The following is a 15,562-nucleotide window of genomic DNA, read 5'->3' as shown; positions in this document are numbered from 1 at the left end:
AGGAAGTTGATGTGGAGGTCCTTTTCTTCCAGGAGTCAGAGGCCCTGGCATGAGACTGTCCAGTGTGAGCCTCCCACCACCCATCCACTGTGGCATCTGTGGTGACCGTGGACTCCAATGAAGTTATCTAAAAAGGGGCCCATTTCTTGAGATGTGGGCGTGCGCCCCACCATCGTAGAGCTTGTCGGAACTCCTGGTTGAGATAGATCTTGTCCTTCCAAGTGCCTGTGATCTGCAGCCAATGTTCATCCAGAAACTCCTGAAGAGGTCTCATCTGAAGTCTGCACAACGGGACGAGGTGAATGCAGCAAGACGACATGCCCAAAGACTTGATTGCTCGCACTGTTGTGTTCTGCACCGACGACCAGCGCTGCACTTTCCCTAGGATGGCCGTCACCCTGTCCTCAGATGGGGGTCGCCAAGCCTGCAGTGTTGAGGTGGGTGCCCAGGAACAGAGCATTCTAGGATAGCTCCACGCACAACTTTGGATAGTTGGTGAATCCGAGATCCGTCAGAAGGCAAATGGTCTCCGTGGTGTGCTGAAAAGCCAGCGTGTGAGAGCAGGAGCAGATCAGCCAGTCACCCAGATCAGGGTTGACGTGGATCCCCTGAGGCGTAGATGAGCTGTCACCGGAGCCAAACACTTTGTGAATGCTCTCGGCGCTGACTTCACGCCAAAGGGCAGGGCCTTGAACTGATAGTGCCATCTCTGGACCACGAACCTGATTTGCGTAAATGGGAGATAAGGGAATAGTTTCTTACCTGTAACTCCATTTCTCCAGCATTGGTATCTTTCATGGATTCACATGCTTAGAATATTCCCCGTCACATTATATAGACCCTTTCCCGTAGGAAAACTTTTTCGACGCTTATGCGTCCTATCCACCTCGTTTTGTACCATGCGTGCCCGCGCCGTCAGGACGCCATGATATAAATACAGGACCCGCCCCCGCGCTCCCTCAGATTTCGGCCCCCAAAGTAGTGGGGGAACCAGTTTGCATGCCCAGGGGAGGCAGGCGGGCGCATGTGAATCCATGCCAGACCCCATGCTGGAGAAATGGAGTTACAGGTAAGAAACTATTCCCTTCTCCAGCATTGGATCTTTCATGGATTCACATGCTTAGAATAGATTACATAGCAGTACCATCCCGAAAAGAGGCGTGCATGCAAACTCACATACTTTCCTCACAATGCCCGTTCCCTATGGTCGTGTACCCATCAGCAATTGTTAACATAGAAAACGAACAATATTCAATCATAATTGCAACAAGATCTAACCCCTCAAACGGGGCTTACCTTAATGGAATAGGTGTCGAAGCACCGCCTGTCCCATCCGAGTATCTTCGGCATGTTGTTGTGACAGGCAGTAATGGCGGGTAAAAGTGTGTGTAGCCGCCCAGGTAGCCGCCATGCAGATGTCCCCCAGAGGGACTCCAGACCACAGCGCCGTCGACGATGCCGCCGCTCTAGTTGAATGAGCTCTTGGGCGTCGCAGAAGAGGCTTCCCAGCCTTGGAATGACAGTACGAAATGGTAGACGATACCCATCTTGACAGTCCTTGCTTTGAAATGGCTTTGCCTTTAGCACTCAAACCATAGGCCACGAACAATTGCCTCGTTTTCCTGAAAGGTTGCGTGCGATGAAGATAAAACTTGAGAGCCCTTTTCACGTCTAATGTGTGTAACGTGCGCTCAGCTCCCGAGCATGGCTCTGGAAAAAACGTAGGTAAGACAATAGAGGAATGTTTATGGAACACTGAAGGAGCTTTCGGTATGAACTGTGGGTTAGTGGCAAGGACCACCTTGTTCTTGAAAAATCTTAAGTATGGTGGGTCTACCATTAGAGCTTGGATTTCCGAAATACGTCGGGCTGAAGTGATGGCCACCAGGAAGGCCAATTTCCACGACAAAAACTTTAGAGACGATGATGACATTGGTTCAAAAGGAGGTTTCATAAGAGACGCTAACACCAGATTGAGGCTCCACACCGGAGGAAATCTCTTCTCGGGAGGGAAACTCCTAAACAAACCTTTAAGGAAGTGCTTAATCAGGCGGTCGCTGAATAATGGTGCGGAATGTAAACCTGGAGATGGCGGCCAGGTGTACTTTTATCGACGACACCGATAAGCCCTTTTGAGCTAAGAACAGCAAGTATGGAAGGAGCTGTTCCGGCATAATCGACTGCGGAACCAAACCTGGTTGATCCACACACCACTGACAGAAACTCCTCCATTTGTACGAGTATGAAGTGTTTGTGGAAGGTGCTCTTGCCGCTTGCAGAATACGACGACACTCCTCCGGAATCGTTAGCTGACCAAATTCGGCGAAGTCAGGAGCCAGGCCGTCAACTTGAGGCTGTCCGGGTCGTGATGCCAAACGATACCCTCCTGTCGAGACAGAAGGTTGGGGATCTTCCTGAACCTCATTGGCTCCGCCGCCGCTATGTGCAGCAGGTCTGAAAACCACACCTGTCTGGCCCAATACGGGGCCACCAGAATCTCCCGACATGGGTACTTGAGGATCCATTGCAACGTCCTCCGGATAAGAGGAAATGAAGGGAATGCGTACAGGAATTTGTTCGTCCATGGGAAGGAGGACGCATCCCCCAGTGAGCCCTGCTGAGGCCATCTGCTTGCATACTGCGGGCATTTCCTGTTGTCCTTCGTCGCGAACAGATTGATGGAAGGATGTCCCCACTTCTTGAATACGTGTTGTAGTTGCTGGTCGTTCAGCACCCATTCATGAACTTCGTTCATTTCCCTGCTGAGGGCATCGGCCTCCACATTTCTCACACCTGGCAGGTGGAACGCCAAGATTAGCATGTTGTGTTGCAGGGCCCAATGCCAGATTTTCTGTGCCTCCATCGACAGGGACCTGGAACGTGTTCCTCCTTGTTTCCTTAGGTAAAACATTGTAGTCGTGTTGTCCGTCATGACACGCACCACAGAGTCTCTCAATTGAGGAAGAAAAGATTTTAGAGCCCACCGCACTGCTCTCAGTTCTAGCAGGTTGATATGCAGGGAGGACTCTTGTAACGACCACCGGCCTTGTACCTGTAAGGTATCCAGATGAGCTCCCCATCCGCTCAGCGATGCATCCGTCACCACCGTCTTCTGGAACTCCGGTTCCACCAGAGGCATTCCTTTCGTTAGATGAGTAGAAACTCTCCACCAACAGAGTTCTTGTACCAGTTGTTCGTCGATGACCAGTCTGTCGGACCAGCGACCTTGGCTCTGCGCCCAACGGTCCGCTAGAAATTCCTGGCAAGGCCTCATAAACAGACGGCAGTTGTTTATCAACGGAATGCAGGATGACATGGTCCCTAGCAGGGACATGTATTTGCGCACCGACACCCTGGTACCGCATCTCCATTCCGACGCCTTGCTTTGTAGCTTCTGTATTCTTTCGCTGGATGGTCTTACAAGGCTTGTGTGCGTATGAAACTCCGCTCCTAGAAAGACCAAGGTCCTCGAAGGCTCTACGGAGGACTTGCTGAAGTTTATCGCGAAGCCCAGTTCTTGTAAGAGGGACATCGTGGCCCCCAGACTGTTTCGTGTTTGTTCCATGGACGAACCTCTGACCAGCCAGTCGTCTAGATAGGGATAGACATGGTGACCGTCCTTCCTTAAATGGGCCGCTATAGGGGCCAAACACCTGGTGAACGTCCTGGGGGAGGACTTGAGACCGAACGGGAGGACCTTGAACTGAAAATGCTTTCGCCCGACGACGAACCTTAAATATCTCCTGTGTCGTGGACGTATTGGGATATGAAAATATGCGTCTTGACGGTCTAGCGACGACAGATAATCCATGGGTTGCACTGACCTGATAACCTCCTGGAGCTTTAGCATTTTGAATTTTGAGCTCTTTAGCCATTTGTTGAGTACCCTCAGGTCGAGAATGGGCCTCCATTTTCCATTTGGCTTCTTGACAACGAAGAACCGGGAATAAACCCCTTGTCCTTCCTGTGCCACAGGAACCCGTTCTACCGCTCCTTTTTGCAGCATAAGCGCCACCTCTTGTCTTAGAACTCGAAGGTGGGGCTGGGCCGAAAACACTGGCGGAAGACTTGGAGGCTTGTTTTTGAATTGTAGCGCATGACCCATGCGAATCGTGTCCAGAACCCATCGATCTGTGGTGATGCATTTCCATTGGTCGATATGATGAGACTCGACCCCCCAGGACATTCCGAAGGCCGTCATTGGTTGCTGGTTTGCTTGTCCTTCGTCGACGAGGGACCCGAGCCGCGTCGTCTGGAGGCTTGATAATCTCTGCCTCTATGTGCCGACTGGGATGCACGTCTGTAACCTTGTGAGGAGTATGAGGGCCTGTTAAATCCACGGTCCCTAGAGGCTCCAAAGCGGGAGTTTCCGGAAGCACCCCTGAAGGGGCGAAAAGAGCGAAAACTTCTACCTGTCTGGAGGGCGCCGAGAGACCTAGCGGTATCCGTGTCTTCTTTCATCCCCTTCAAGGCTTCATCTACCTTGTCTCCAAACAGATGTTCTCCTTCACATGGCATGTCTAGGACTTTGTATTGGACTTCAGGTCTGAAAGTAGTACATTTGAGCCACGCTTGTCGACGTAGTACTACGCCATGATTGATTTGTTTGAAACCAGACTCTGCTAGGTCCACCGCAATATTAATTGCGTGGTTCGAGGCCTCCTCACCATCTCGTACTAGCAACATGGCTGCTTTTCGATGTTCTTCCGGCAGATGTTCTAGGATAGGGGCTAGTTTATGCCACATCTCCCTATCGTATCGTGATACAATCGCCAAGGAGTTGGCTGCTCTTACCGTCGTGGCGCCGACTGAGAGCACCTTTTTTCCAAAGGCGTCCTGCCTCCTGGCCTCGCTTTCTGGTGGGGTTGAACATTTTTGCTGTACTCTGGCCTTCCTAGCCGCTGCCGCCGATACCACAGAGTCCGACAGAGGCTGTGATGTTAGACATTTTGGAGTGGACTCCGGAGCTTTAAACTTTTTCTCAATACGCCCCTTAATAGCCGGTTCCGAGAACGGATGACGCATCGTCTTGAGGCCTTCTTGCCACACGTGGTCCAGGATTGGGATGGCAAATACCGATTTCCTCCTTTGACCCATGTGATCAAAAAGAAAACAGTCTTTCTTTTGCTCCTCAGGAATTAAGCCGAACTCGGAACACGCTTTTCCCATCATTGCATGGAAGGCTCCCACATCATCCGGAGGAGATGGTTGTGCCTGGCTCCTCGTAGACTCTACCTCTACATCCGAATTCCATGTTGGGTCTCTCGACGGTGACATGGAAATGTCCGACCCTGAGTCACCTCGTATAGAATCGGACTCCGATAGCTCACCCTCCTCCTGCGCTCGAGGACGATCCTTCACCACCTGGGAGGCCGACGGGCTTTTGGTCGTCGAGTGAGCTGCTTGAGCTTGTTCGTCGACGGAAGGTGCAGAAAATAGCAACGATGAAGTGCCAGGCTGAGGGATCTGCGTATCCAGACGCTGCAGGAGCTTCTGAAGTGTATTAAGCACATCCAGAGACAAAACCGTCTGGGGGGTCAGCAACGTCGAGGATAGAGGGACCACACCCCCACTCGCACTCGTCGTCGACGTATTGGAAGGCCGTAAGCCCAAGTCCGACGGCTGCATAACCATGCCACATTCTCCTTCCACCGACGACACCGACAAGGCCGTGTCTGGCTGCAGTAGGACCTCAGGGGGGACCGGGTCACAAACCTCGGGCTGCCAGGCCATAGATTGAGTCACCGTCGAAGGAATCCCCACCGCTGCTGCCTGAATAGTAATAGGCATCGTCAGCGACACCGGGGTCGACGAGCAAGTAGCCGGCACCGAGCCTTTAGACTTCGTAGCTGATTTCGTTGCCGACTTCCCTGCTGAAGAGTCTCGACTCACGGAAGACCTAGGACGGTCCCCTGAGGAGGATTTTGATGCCGCTTGCCTCTCCGTCTTAGAGGATGAGGAGGAGGAGGAGGACTTTTTGTGTGATGAGGAAGACCCAGCATGCTTCCCCGTATGCTTGTCCGCAGGGCGTTTTTCGACAGGCCGCACCTTCTTCGAGGGAGGTTCCGACTTGCTCCTGGAGGCCGTGGAGCCAACTTCTGATGCCGGATAGGCACCCGCTCCGTCGTTAAGCCAGTCGACCAACCTTCTTTTCCGGTCTTTAAGGGTTTTTTGGGAGAAACCCTGGCATATCTCGCATGTATCCGCCGTGTGGTGCGGGTGGAGACAGTAGATACAATCCATGTGGGCATCACCTTCATAGACTTTTTTGAGTCCACATGTCGCACAAGGGCGAAATAAAGCTTTTCCGGACATATTTTTTCCAGAATGTAACGTCGCCGAAGCGAAAATACAACCTAATTTCGACTAGCAGTAACCACGAGGATCCCACTACTTTGAAAGACGGTTGAAATCTGAGGGAGCGCGGGGGCGGGTCCTGTATTTATATCATGGCGTCCTGACGGCGCGGGCACGCATGATACAAAACGAGGTGGATAGGATGCATAAGCGTCGAACAAGTTTTCCTATGGGAAAGGGTCTATATAATGTACCGGGGATTCCCAGCCTGACGACGGGGAATATTCGAAGCATGTGAATCCATGAAAGATCCAATGCTGGAGAAGTAGGTGTCCCCCAGGTCCAAGGTTGCCAAGAAAGCCCCTTCCTCCAGTTGGCCGAGTATGTGCTGCAATGTTACCATCCTGAACTTCTGAGATTTCAAGAACTTGTTGAAGCTTCTCAGGTCCAGGATCGGCCTTCACACTTCTGTCCTTTTTTGGACCAGAAAGTATCTGGAGTAGACTCCGGAAACCACAGAGGGCTCCTTTTTGAACATGGATGGACCTCCTGCAGCAGCTACGCCAGGTGCTGTTGTTGTCGAGCCATAGGGGGAATACGAGGACACCTGCGTGGGATCTCCAAGGTGTGCGCATGTCCGAGAGCATCCAGCACCCATCTGTCAGTGGTGATGGTCTTCCATGCGCTGACTTACCTCGCCAGCCAGCCTCCCACTGGGGTGCACAAGTGGGGGTCCGAGTCCACGGCCGGTTCAGACCTGCTTCGGTGCGGTGGCCCTGCACTGCGGGTGGCGCCTCCGCTGTCTTTCGCTGCTGTATGGATGTGAGCGACTTCTGTACACATCTTGTGCCGTGGAGCGGGAAAGTTACCGATAAGGGGTGGTATATCCCCAGACTTTCCACTCGAGAACGGAAGGACGGACGACTGCTGCAGGGTACCCAACAAACATGTGTGTCCGTTTTGATCACCTGCAGAGACTCTCACCATAAAATGGAATGTACAACACTTTGGACTAAACGTCCAGTCTGAAGTTGGTGGCTTTGAGCCATCCCTGTCGACAAAGTGACACTCTGTTACCCATTTGGCAGGACCCTGTGTCTGTGATGTCTACTGCTAATGTAATGGCATGGTCCAGGGCCACTTCCCATTTTGGGAACATCACCAGAGCTCTTACTTTCTTGTCATGGGGTAAGAAATCCAGAATAGGGCCCAGTTTATACCAAAGCGGGACAAAATGGCAAGGGCGTTAATGGCTTAATGGTACTGGCAGCAGTGTAGATTCTTTTTCCCCCCATCAAATCCAGCTTCTTCCCTTCCTGGTCCATGGGCATCATAGACAGACTACTGGTTCGCCAAGCGTTTCCTGGATACGGCTGAGACCACAGAGTCAGGTCGGCTGTGACCATAGGCATGGGGGGCCTGAGTCCTGGACTCTATTTCTTCTAGAGTCTATCTCGCTAGGGTGGAGCAGTGCTCAGATTCTTCATTAGGGCACGGCCCTCATCACAGATATCGTCTAGCAAGGGACCGACATGGTCTCCCATCTGGACTCTGGTCGTTCATAAAGGAGTCTTTCATTTTTAGTCACCTCAAGAACATGTTGGAAAAGTTCAAAGGCCCTGGACATCATTGTGTGGAAGGAGCCGACCTAAACCGGCAAAGAGGCCCTGTGCGGTTCATCCGTGCCCATTGGTTCCCCGTAAACTGGTACAAAGTCACTGTCGGTGTCCGTAGCCGTAGTATTTATGCCTGTGTCCATGTGCGTGGCAGGATCCCCAGTCAGAGTCAAATCCTGAGGTATAGGAGGTGTTGATTGATGCATTGGGCCAGCAGGGTCCTTCAACCTGCACTTGCCCCGGGGAGGACTCCCGGATGGAGGCCTTCGGGGACTCCTAAAAGGTGCAGAGCCCAGTGTGGGCTGCAGTCTCTGTTGAATTTCTGATACAAGCGTATACAGCATGGTCAGAATGTCCAAAGAAATGTCCGTGGGTTGAGGCGTGGAAGGAATGGGAGGTGGAGACTCCAGACTGATGCCCCTCTTCTAGCGAGGTGGAGGACCGGGCTCGCTTCATGGTGACCCACTTACAAATACGGGTCCCTGAACCCCTTCGTGGTCTGAATAATAGTCTTTGGGCAGATTGTTGTTGCCCTCTCCGCAGCTCGTATAAATCTGTACTGGTCTCATAGGGGCTGTCCGTGGTTCTGTACCCTTCAGTGTTAACCTTTCCCCTCTTTGTAGACTTTTGGGGGGGGAACAGCCAGTGCAGCTGTCCCCATACCAGGGGTCTTCACTGGAGCCACGGCAGCTGCTTCACTCCATGGAGGTAGGGACACCAGAGGGGCAGCCGTTGCTGTGACCGTGGACACCTCCTTCGCGGCCAGCCCGTCTTTTGACAAAGTAGTATTGGTCATTGACGGGGTGGCAGCAGGAGCCTTCGTGGACGAGGTCGCAACTGTTGATGACGCAGTTGTTTTGGCCAGTTGAGCTGCTGATGGCGTTGCCGAGGGGGGACAGCGAAGGGCCACATTTGGATCTCTCCTTTGTCACCTTATCCACCGATGGTAAGCAGAGTTTTGTAGGAGTCAAAGACTTTCTCTTAGAGAGAGCACCCCTCACAGGTAGGCTCACCGTAGAAGTGGTTGGTGACAGAGACCTTGTCCTTCCAGAGCAGGGACCCGCAGCCCCGGCGATCCGTGTGGGATCAACAATGTGCAGCCTTTCCTTCTTTTGGACCCCCATGCCAGGGCATCCTCTAAGGATCTCAACCTCTTTTCGGAGGGAGTTTGCTTGTGGGACCTACCGGTCCTGGGGGGGAAGCATGACCATGCCCGGAAGCAGAGTCAGAGACCTTGCCTGACTTGAGCTAGGCTGCCAGGCTGCTGTAGCAATCCTTCGTCTCTTTTGAAAATCCACAGCAGAACTCGCATCCCTCATCATGGTTTGGGTGCAGGCAATAGACATTTATTGTGTCAATCTTTGACGTACATGTTCCTCAAAACACATTTTGCGCAGAGTTTGAAGAGGCATCTCTTCTCCTCACTTATGGTGGAAAGGCGTGAAGTAGTCCCAAGCCCAGGCCTTCTCGAAACTCTATGGAAGATCTGTGATGTAGAGCGATCTTCACTGACAGCGGTTCCCCGCTGCCGGTAGTCGACCTCTGGTCGAACGATTAGACAAAATTGGTCAAAAATTATACCCAATGTTTCCAAAACAATGAAATATGAAAAAATAGAGCAATAAGAAGACACTGAAGCGTGTAGTAAAAATCTGAAGATGTCCACCAGGGGTGGAGCTTATGGAGAAGACTGTCAATGGATGGGGGCAGTATGACCCAGAGGACAGTGCTGGGTTTAGAGGAGAAATCCAGTTTTAAAACTAAAGTGAAACTGTTTTTTCTTTTACCGAGGATTCCCAGCCCGACGACAGGGAATATTTATGAAAGTCAGCTGCTACTACCTACTAATATCTGCAGCCTGCCCTCCAAGAAAAACTCCTCAGGCGGATTGGAAAAATCTAAAAGGTTCAAAGCCAAAACGTGTCCGATTCCCATTTTCATCAAATATCCCTTTGAAAGAGGACCTTAGCTATTTCCTCGACTCTGGGATATAGTTAACCTCTTCGTCATTACTTTACACCTGGGGTCTTTGACACACAGGACAAATCTCTACTGGAGTCCTTGCCAGCTTGGCCAGGTGCAGTGGGGTCCCTTTTTTGTGTGTCTTCGGCTCGGAAAGCGAGGGAACCGATTTGCTAAAAACATCTAATATTTTTTTTCATCAGAATTCCTCCCATTTCTCTGCCAAAGTGGATTTATAGGGAAATATTAATTCTCAAAGAACAAGAGGAAAGATGCAATTCGCTCAGGAGTGCGATCATTCCTGGGCTTTTTTTTTTAATTCCATCAGGAGACCGATTGGCTTATTCTGAGTTTTTCCCACTCAGTCTTTTCTTTGAGTGGGTGGTGCTGGGAGACTTGGACAAGGATCGCCTGAGCGCTAGCTTCCACTGTATCCATCAGCGCTTTCGCCGTCATTGACCGACAAGAGCCACAATCCGTCATTCCGTCACCGTAGCCAAGGCAACATAAACACATTTTGTGGGGATCAGTAAGCGACATTTTGGTGTTGCAGTCCCCATAACGATTTAAGCCGGATTGCTCTGGGGTTGACCTTTTCTATGGAAATTCATGTCTCAAGTATGCCAGAAAATATTTCTGATGCGCACAACGTTCCAATGAGCGTGACACGCATGCAGAAAAAAGGGACTTGTGTCACGGGGTGCGGTGCATGCTATTTATACCAACATTGACGTCACATTCGCTCCTGATGCCGCGAAGTGTGGCAAAAACATTTCCAAAGAACGCTGCTGCCGCAGGAACAGATCTAAGATGAAGAATTTGAGAGAGTACACAATCCATTGGAAAGACATCCCTGCCTAGCTCCTTTTATAACCCTACAAGAAATTCTACAATCATACTCTGCTTGAAATCGGACAGAAATATCATGCAAGTCGAGAGCGACGATACAGGAGGTGGCCCAGAACCTCTAAATGGCTCAGGATATGTTTTTGGGCAGTTTCGGGCAATAAACCATATGGAAAGTGCAGATTTAATCTATTAACACCATTAATAAGTTATCTTTTCTGATAATAACAGTCTATATAGCTAATATATGTAGAGTAACACTTTGGTCAAAAGCACTCACTTTGGCACAGAAACCCAACCGAGCTGGCATAAAATCTGCTAATTTTGAATCCATTCCAGCAGTCTGCCATAAATCATCTTACAAAATGTTGCCTGTGAAACCAACAGCGATATTGCCTTATAAAAAGGGAAATATCAATTTACTTGTTTAAAAAAGTATTTACTGTAAATGGGTAAAATGCAAATAGTCCTCTTGTCACAGATACACATTCCAATTTCCCCCCAGAGCCGACATGTGCAGCTCAGTATTAGTTTTACATGCTTTCAACAGTTTAGCAATATACTACTCAAATATAACCTTAACACCATCAATCCATACATGAAGCCCGTCATTCTATGCTAAAGCATTTTCACTTTGGAAAATATGGAGAAAAGAAGCTTGAGCAAACTATTATCAGATTCACAGTCAGCAAATGCAAATCAAAAATGAGAAAAAGGTTCATTACAAAGAAAAGAAAGAAATGTACATACATTGCCTCACATGGGTCGGCACCATTCATATCACATATGGTCAAGGCACTGTGTAGATCCAGCGGACGGAGGTAAAGCATCTCTTGGGTGTCTCTTGAACGGGCCCAAGTAAGGCCCTTGCGATAAGACAAACCTAAAATTGTTTAACATACTTTTAAACACCTGTACAACACATATATAGCATGGAACTTGGTTTAGACATTTTACAAATTCAATTTGTATTAGACAATAAAAGACTGAATGAAAGCCAGCCACCTTGTGTCCCCCCGTGGTACAATGAACTGACGAGACCACCAAAACATTTAGAAAAGAAGAAGGTTGAAGACTTAAAACTAGAAGTAATTTCTAGGTGTTGTGATCTAATGGCTAACCGCTGCAGAACGTGAATTGAACTTGTAATTAAATGTGGATTATTGGCAGTATATAGGGGGAATATATTATCAAAACAATATTTTTGTGTACAGCTATCACTAGCTCATGATACGCAACAGTTATTCTGTGTCAAATAGTGTAATTGTCTGGGCTGGTATTAGAACAAGTTACTCTCTTACCTGGTAACATTCTTTCAATGGGATGGTCCGACGACGTATTCCATATCTATGACAGTAATCACCACAGCTGTGCTGCTTCGGAAAATCTGTCTGCGTCCTGCGTCGATACGCTGTCCTCTAGGGCCTCCGTCGAGCCGACGTCACCGGATGTTAGACGCACGTAGTCTCAGTTGTAGTTTTTTCCACAGAACGTGTGGCACCAATCTTCTGCCAGTAGGACCACAGAAAGCCTTGCGGAAACGTAAGCTGCAATAGCATAAGAAATTCTGTAGCGGGGTAGGCAGGGAGGGAGAAAAATGGAATACGTCGTCGGACCATCCCATCGAAAGAACGTTACCAGGCAAGAGAGTAACTTGTTCTTCAAGGGGATTGGGTCCTCCGACGTATTCCATATCTATGATAGACTCCCAAAGCAGTACCAACGTATGGAGGGAAAAGAATTTAGAATATAGAAATTTAGAATGCCCAATCAAATTGCAGAGTAAAGGACCACCTTGCCAAAAGGCCAAAAGTATGGACCGAAGCCCAAGTGGCTGCTTTACAGATGTTACGAATAGGAACACCACTCTGCGGGGCAGTGGAGGCAGCCATACCCCTAGTAGAATGGGCCCGTAAGCCTACCGGAGGGTCCTTACCCACCAAGCGGTAACATTCAGAAATTGCCAAGATAATCCATCTAGACAAAGTCTGCTTAGTAACAGCTTGTCCCAAACGCCTTCCAGCGTAACCAATAAAGAGCTGATCGTCCACTCTGACCCGGGACATGCGTGAAATGTAGAAGCTTAAAGCTCTCCTAGGATCCAACCTGTGGAGCCTCTCCTCTTCCTTACCAGGATGTGGAGGAGGATAAAATGCCGGAAGAATAACCTTCTGGTTTAAATGAAACTCTGACACCACTTTCGGAAGAAAGGAAGGACGAACTCGAAGGACAACCCTGTCCTTATGAAACACAGTCAAGGGTGGCTTAACTGAAAGTGCTTGCAACTCACTCACTCTGCGAGCGGAAGTGACTGCAACTAAAAATACAGTTTTCAGGGTTAACAGTCTCAAAGGACAAGAATGTAAAGGCTTGAATGGAGCACCCATTAGGAATTTTAGAACAAGGTTCAAATCCCAACCAGGCACCTGGAAAGGTGACGGTGGGAACACATTAGTGAGCCCTTTCAAAAACGGAGAAATTAAAGGAATTTTGAAATAAGAACACTCCTCAGACGAGCGCTTAAATATGGACAGCGCAGCCAGGTAACCTTTAATGGTACCCACTTGCAGGCCCTTGTGGGCTAACGAAAGCAAAAAAGACAGAACCACAGGAATGTCACATGAAAAAGGATCCACATTCTTAACCCTGCACCAGTCGCAGAACTTTCTCCAACGGCAACAGTACAGGGACTTCGTTGCCGGCTGTCTGGCCTAAAGCAACACCTCCATCACGTATTTAGGGAGGCCCCAATCCTTATACCTCAACCATTCAGAAGCCAGGCGTGAAGGTTGAGGGATCAGACCTCTGGATGGAGAACCTGACCCCCCTCCCGTGAGAGCAGATCGTCTCGGTAGGGAAAACAGCATGGAGGGCAGATGGACAAGCCGAGAATGTCCGGGTACCACGTCCTCCGGGCCCATGCCGGAGCAATGCGGATCATCCGGGAACCGAACCTCCGCAGCACTTGCGGGATGACGGGGACTGGAGGAAACGCGTACAGCAGTGGGAAGGACCACTCCACCACAAACGCGTCTCCTAAGGCTCCTTTTGGAGGAAATTCCTGCAAGCAGAACCTTTCGCACTTCCGGTTGACACTGAAGGCGAAGAGATCCACTTGAGGGGTCCCCCAAAGGGTGACGATCTCCAGGAGAATCTCCTGAGCCAACTCCCACTCGTGAGAGATCGCGCTCTGCCTGCTCAGAGTGTCCGCCGTCTCGTTTTTGTCTCCGGCCAGATGAACTGCCGAGATCGAAATTTCCTGCTGGATGGCCAAGAACCAGAGCTGCATCGCCTCCCTGCACAGAGGAAGTGACCCTGCCCCCCCTTTTTGTTGAGGTAGTTCATGACTGTGTTGTCCGTCAGAATCAGGACATTCTTTCCTCGCACAGTCGGCAGAAAAGCCTTCAGGGCAAGCCCGACGGCCCTCAGCTCCAACAGATTGATATGGAGTCTGGACTCCGACAGAGACCAACGACCGCTGACTGTCAACTCTTTGGCATGAGCTCCCCATCCCGTGAGGGATGCGTCCGTCACAATCGTCACCTCCGGCCAGGGTAGCCAAAATGGAGCCTCCCTCATCAGAAGGTCCTGAGCGACCGAGGGCGGCACCTGAACGGGGTCCGACATCCTGCCGGAGGACAGTGACCACTGCATCTTGAGAGCCCATTGCAGAGATCTCATCCGGAACCTGGGCTCTGGCACCAGAAGAATGCAGAATGCCATGAGGCCGAGTAACCTCAAGAATTTGGACGCCGGGAGACTGGGCATGTCGAAACTTGTGTACCATCTGCTGAATGTGATGAGCCCTCACCTGGGGAGGAAAACACTGCCCCAGGGATGTGTCGAGCACTGCTCCGATGTACTGGAGCCGCTGAGTTGGCGTCAAATGGGACTTCTTTAAGTTGAGGGAGAAGCCCAGCTTGTGAAGGGAGTGGTAGGTGACGGATAGATTATCCAGGACTTGCTCGGGAGAGCGCGCCCTGATCAACCAATCGTCCAGGGAGGGGTATACGTGAATCCCCCCTTTCCTGAGATACACTGCCAACACCACCAGGAGCTTGGTGAAAACCCTCGGGGCGGAGGTCAATCCGAACGGCAGGACCCGAAACTGAAAGTGTGATTCGCCAACCGAAAACCTCAGGTACTTCTTGTGCTTGGGATGGATCGGCACATGAAAGTAAGCGTCCTTGAGGTCGAGAGACACCAACCAGTCCTGAAGTTGAAGGGCCTGGAGGACTTGAGAGAGTAACCATCTTGAACTTGTCCTTCCTGAGGAGCTTGTTCAAACCGCGCAAGTCTATGATGGGTCTCAATCCCCCGTCTTACTTTGAAAACAAAAAATAAGGGGAATACCATCCCTTGTTCCTCTCCGCTACAGGCACCAGTTGTATGGCGCCTTTCTCCAGCAGGACTTGTATTTCTTGCGCAAGGAGCGGATCCAGACTCTTCAAAGAGAGATTGCCTGGTGGATTGTCGTGAGGCCTCTGCCGGAAAGGAAGAGAGTAGCCGTGGGCTATGATCTCCAGAACCCACACATCTGAAGTAATGGCACGCCATTCTACAAGATGCTGCGCCAGCCTTACCCCAACTGGCGAACCATGGGACATGGCCTCATGACTGAGCTGAAGCGGCTGCAGCAGTGCCTGAGGGCAAAGAGGCAACGCCCGAGCGGCCTTGGCACCTCGAGTACCTTGTTTTCCACCTCTGGTACTCCTACGGTGGCCCCTTTGACTTGCAGCTCCTCTTGATCTACTAAAGGATGAGTAATATTGAAAGGAACCTCCCCTCCATTGCTGTCACCTAGGACGAAAAGGCGGAGGTTGGCGAACTGCAGCGCTCAA

At 50.4% G+C, this 15,562-nt stretch overlaps 1 protein-coding gene across 3 annotated transcripts in view; it reads right to left on the bottom strand.

Annotated features, from left to right (window-relative positions):
- Positions 1-15,562, bottom strand: part of MDN1 (midasin AAA ATPase 1) — a 2,688,524-nt gene that overhangs the window by 438,785 nt on the left and 2,234,177 nt on the right. For all 3 annotated transcript variants that reach the window (XM_069606482.1, XM_069606484.1, XM_069606483.1), the window contains exon 76: positions 11,472-11,604. In XM_069606482.1, coding sequence (XP_069462583.1) covers positions 11,472-11,604 — 133 coding nt within the window. The remainder of the gene's footprint in view (positions 1-11,471; positions 11,605-15,562) is intronic.

Source organism: Ambystoma mexicanum, chromosome 4p (genome assembly GCF_040938575.1).
Source record: "Ambystoma mexicanum isolate Mex_15411 chromosome 4p, UKY_AmexF1_1, whole genome shotgun sequence".
Lineage (NCBI taxonomy): Eukaryota > Metazoa > Chordata > Amphibia > Caudata > Ambystomatidae > Ambystoma > Ambystoma mexicanum.
This window is presented reverse-complemented; position numbering and strand designations above follow the sequence as displayed.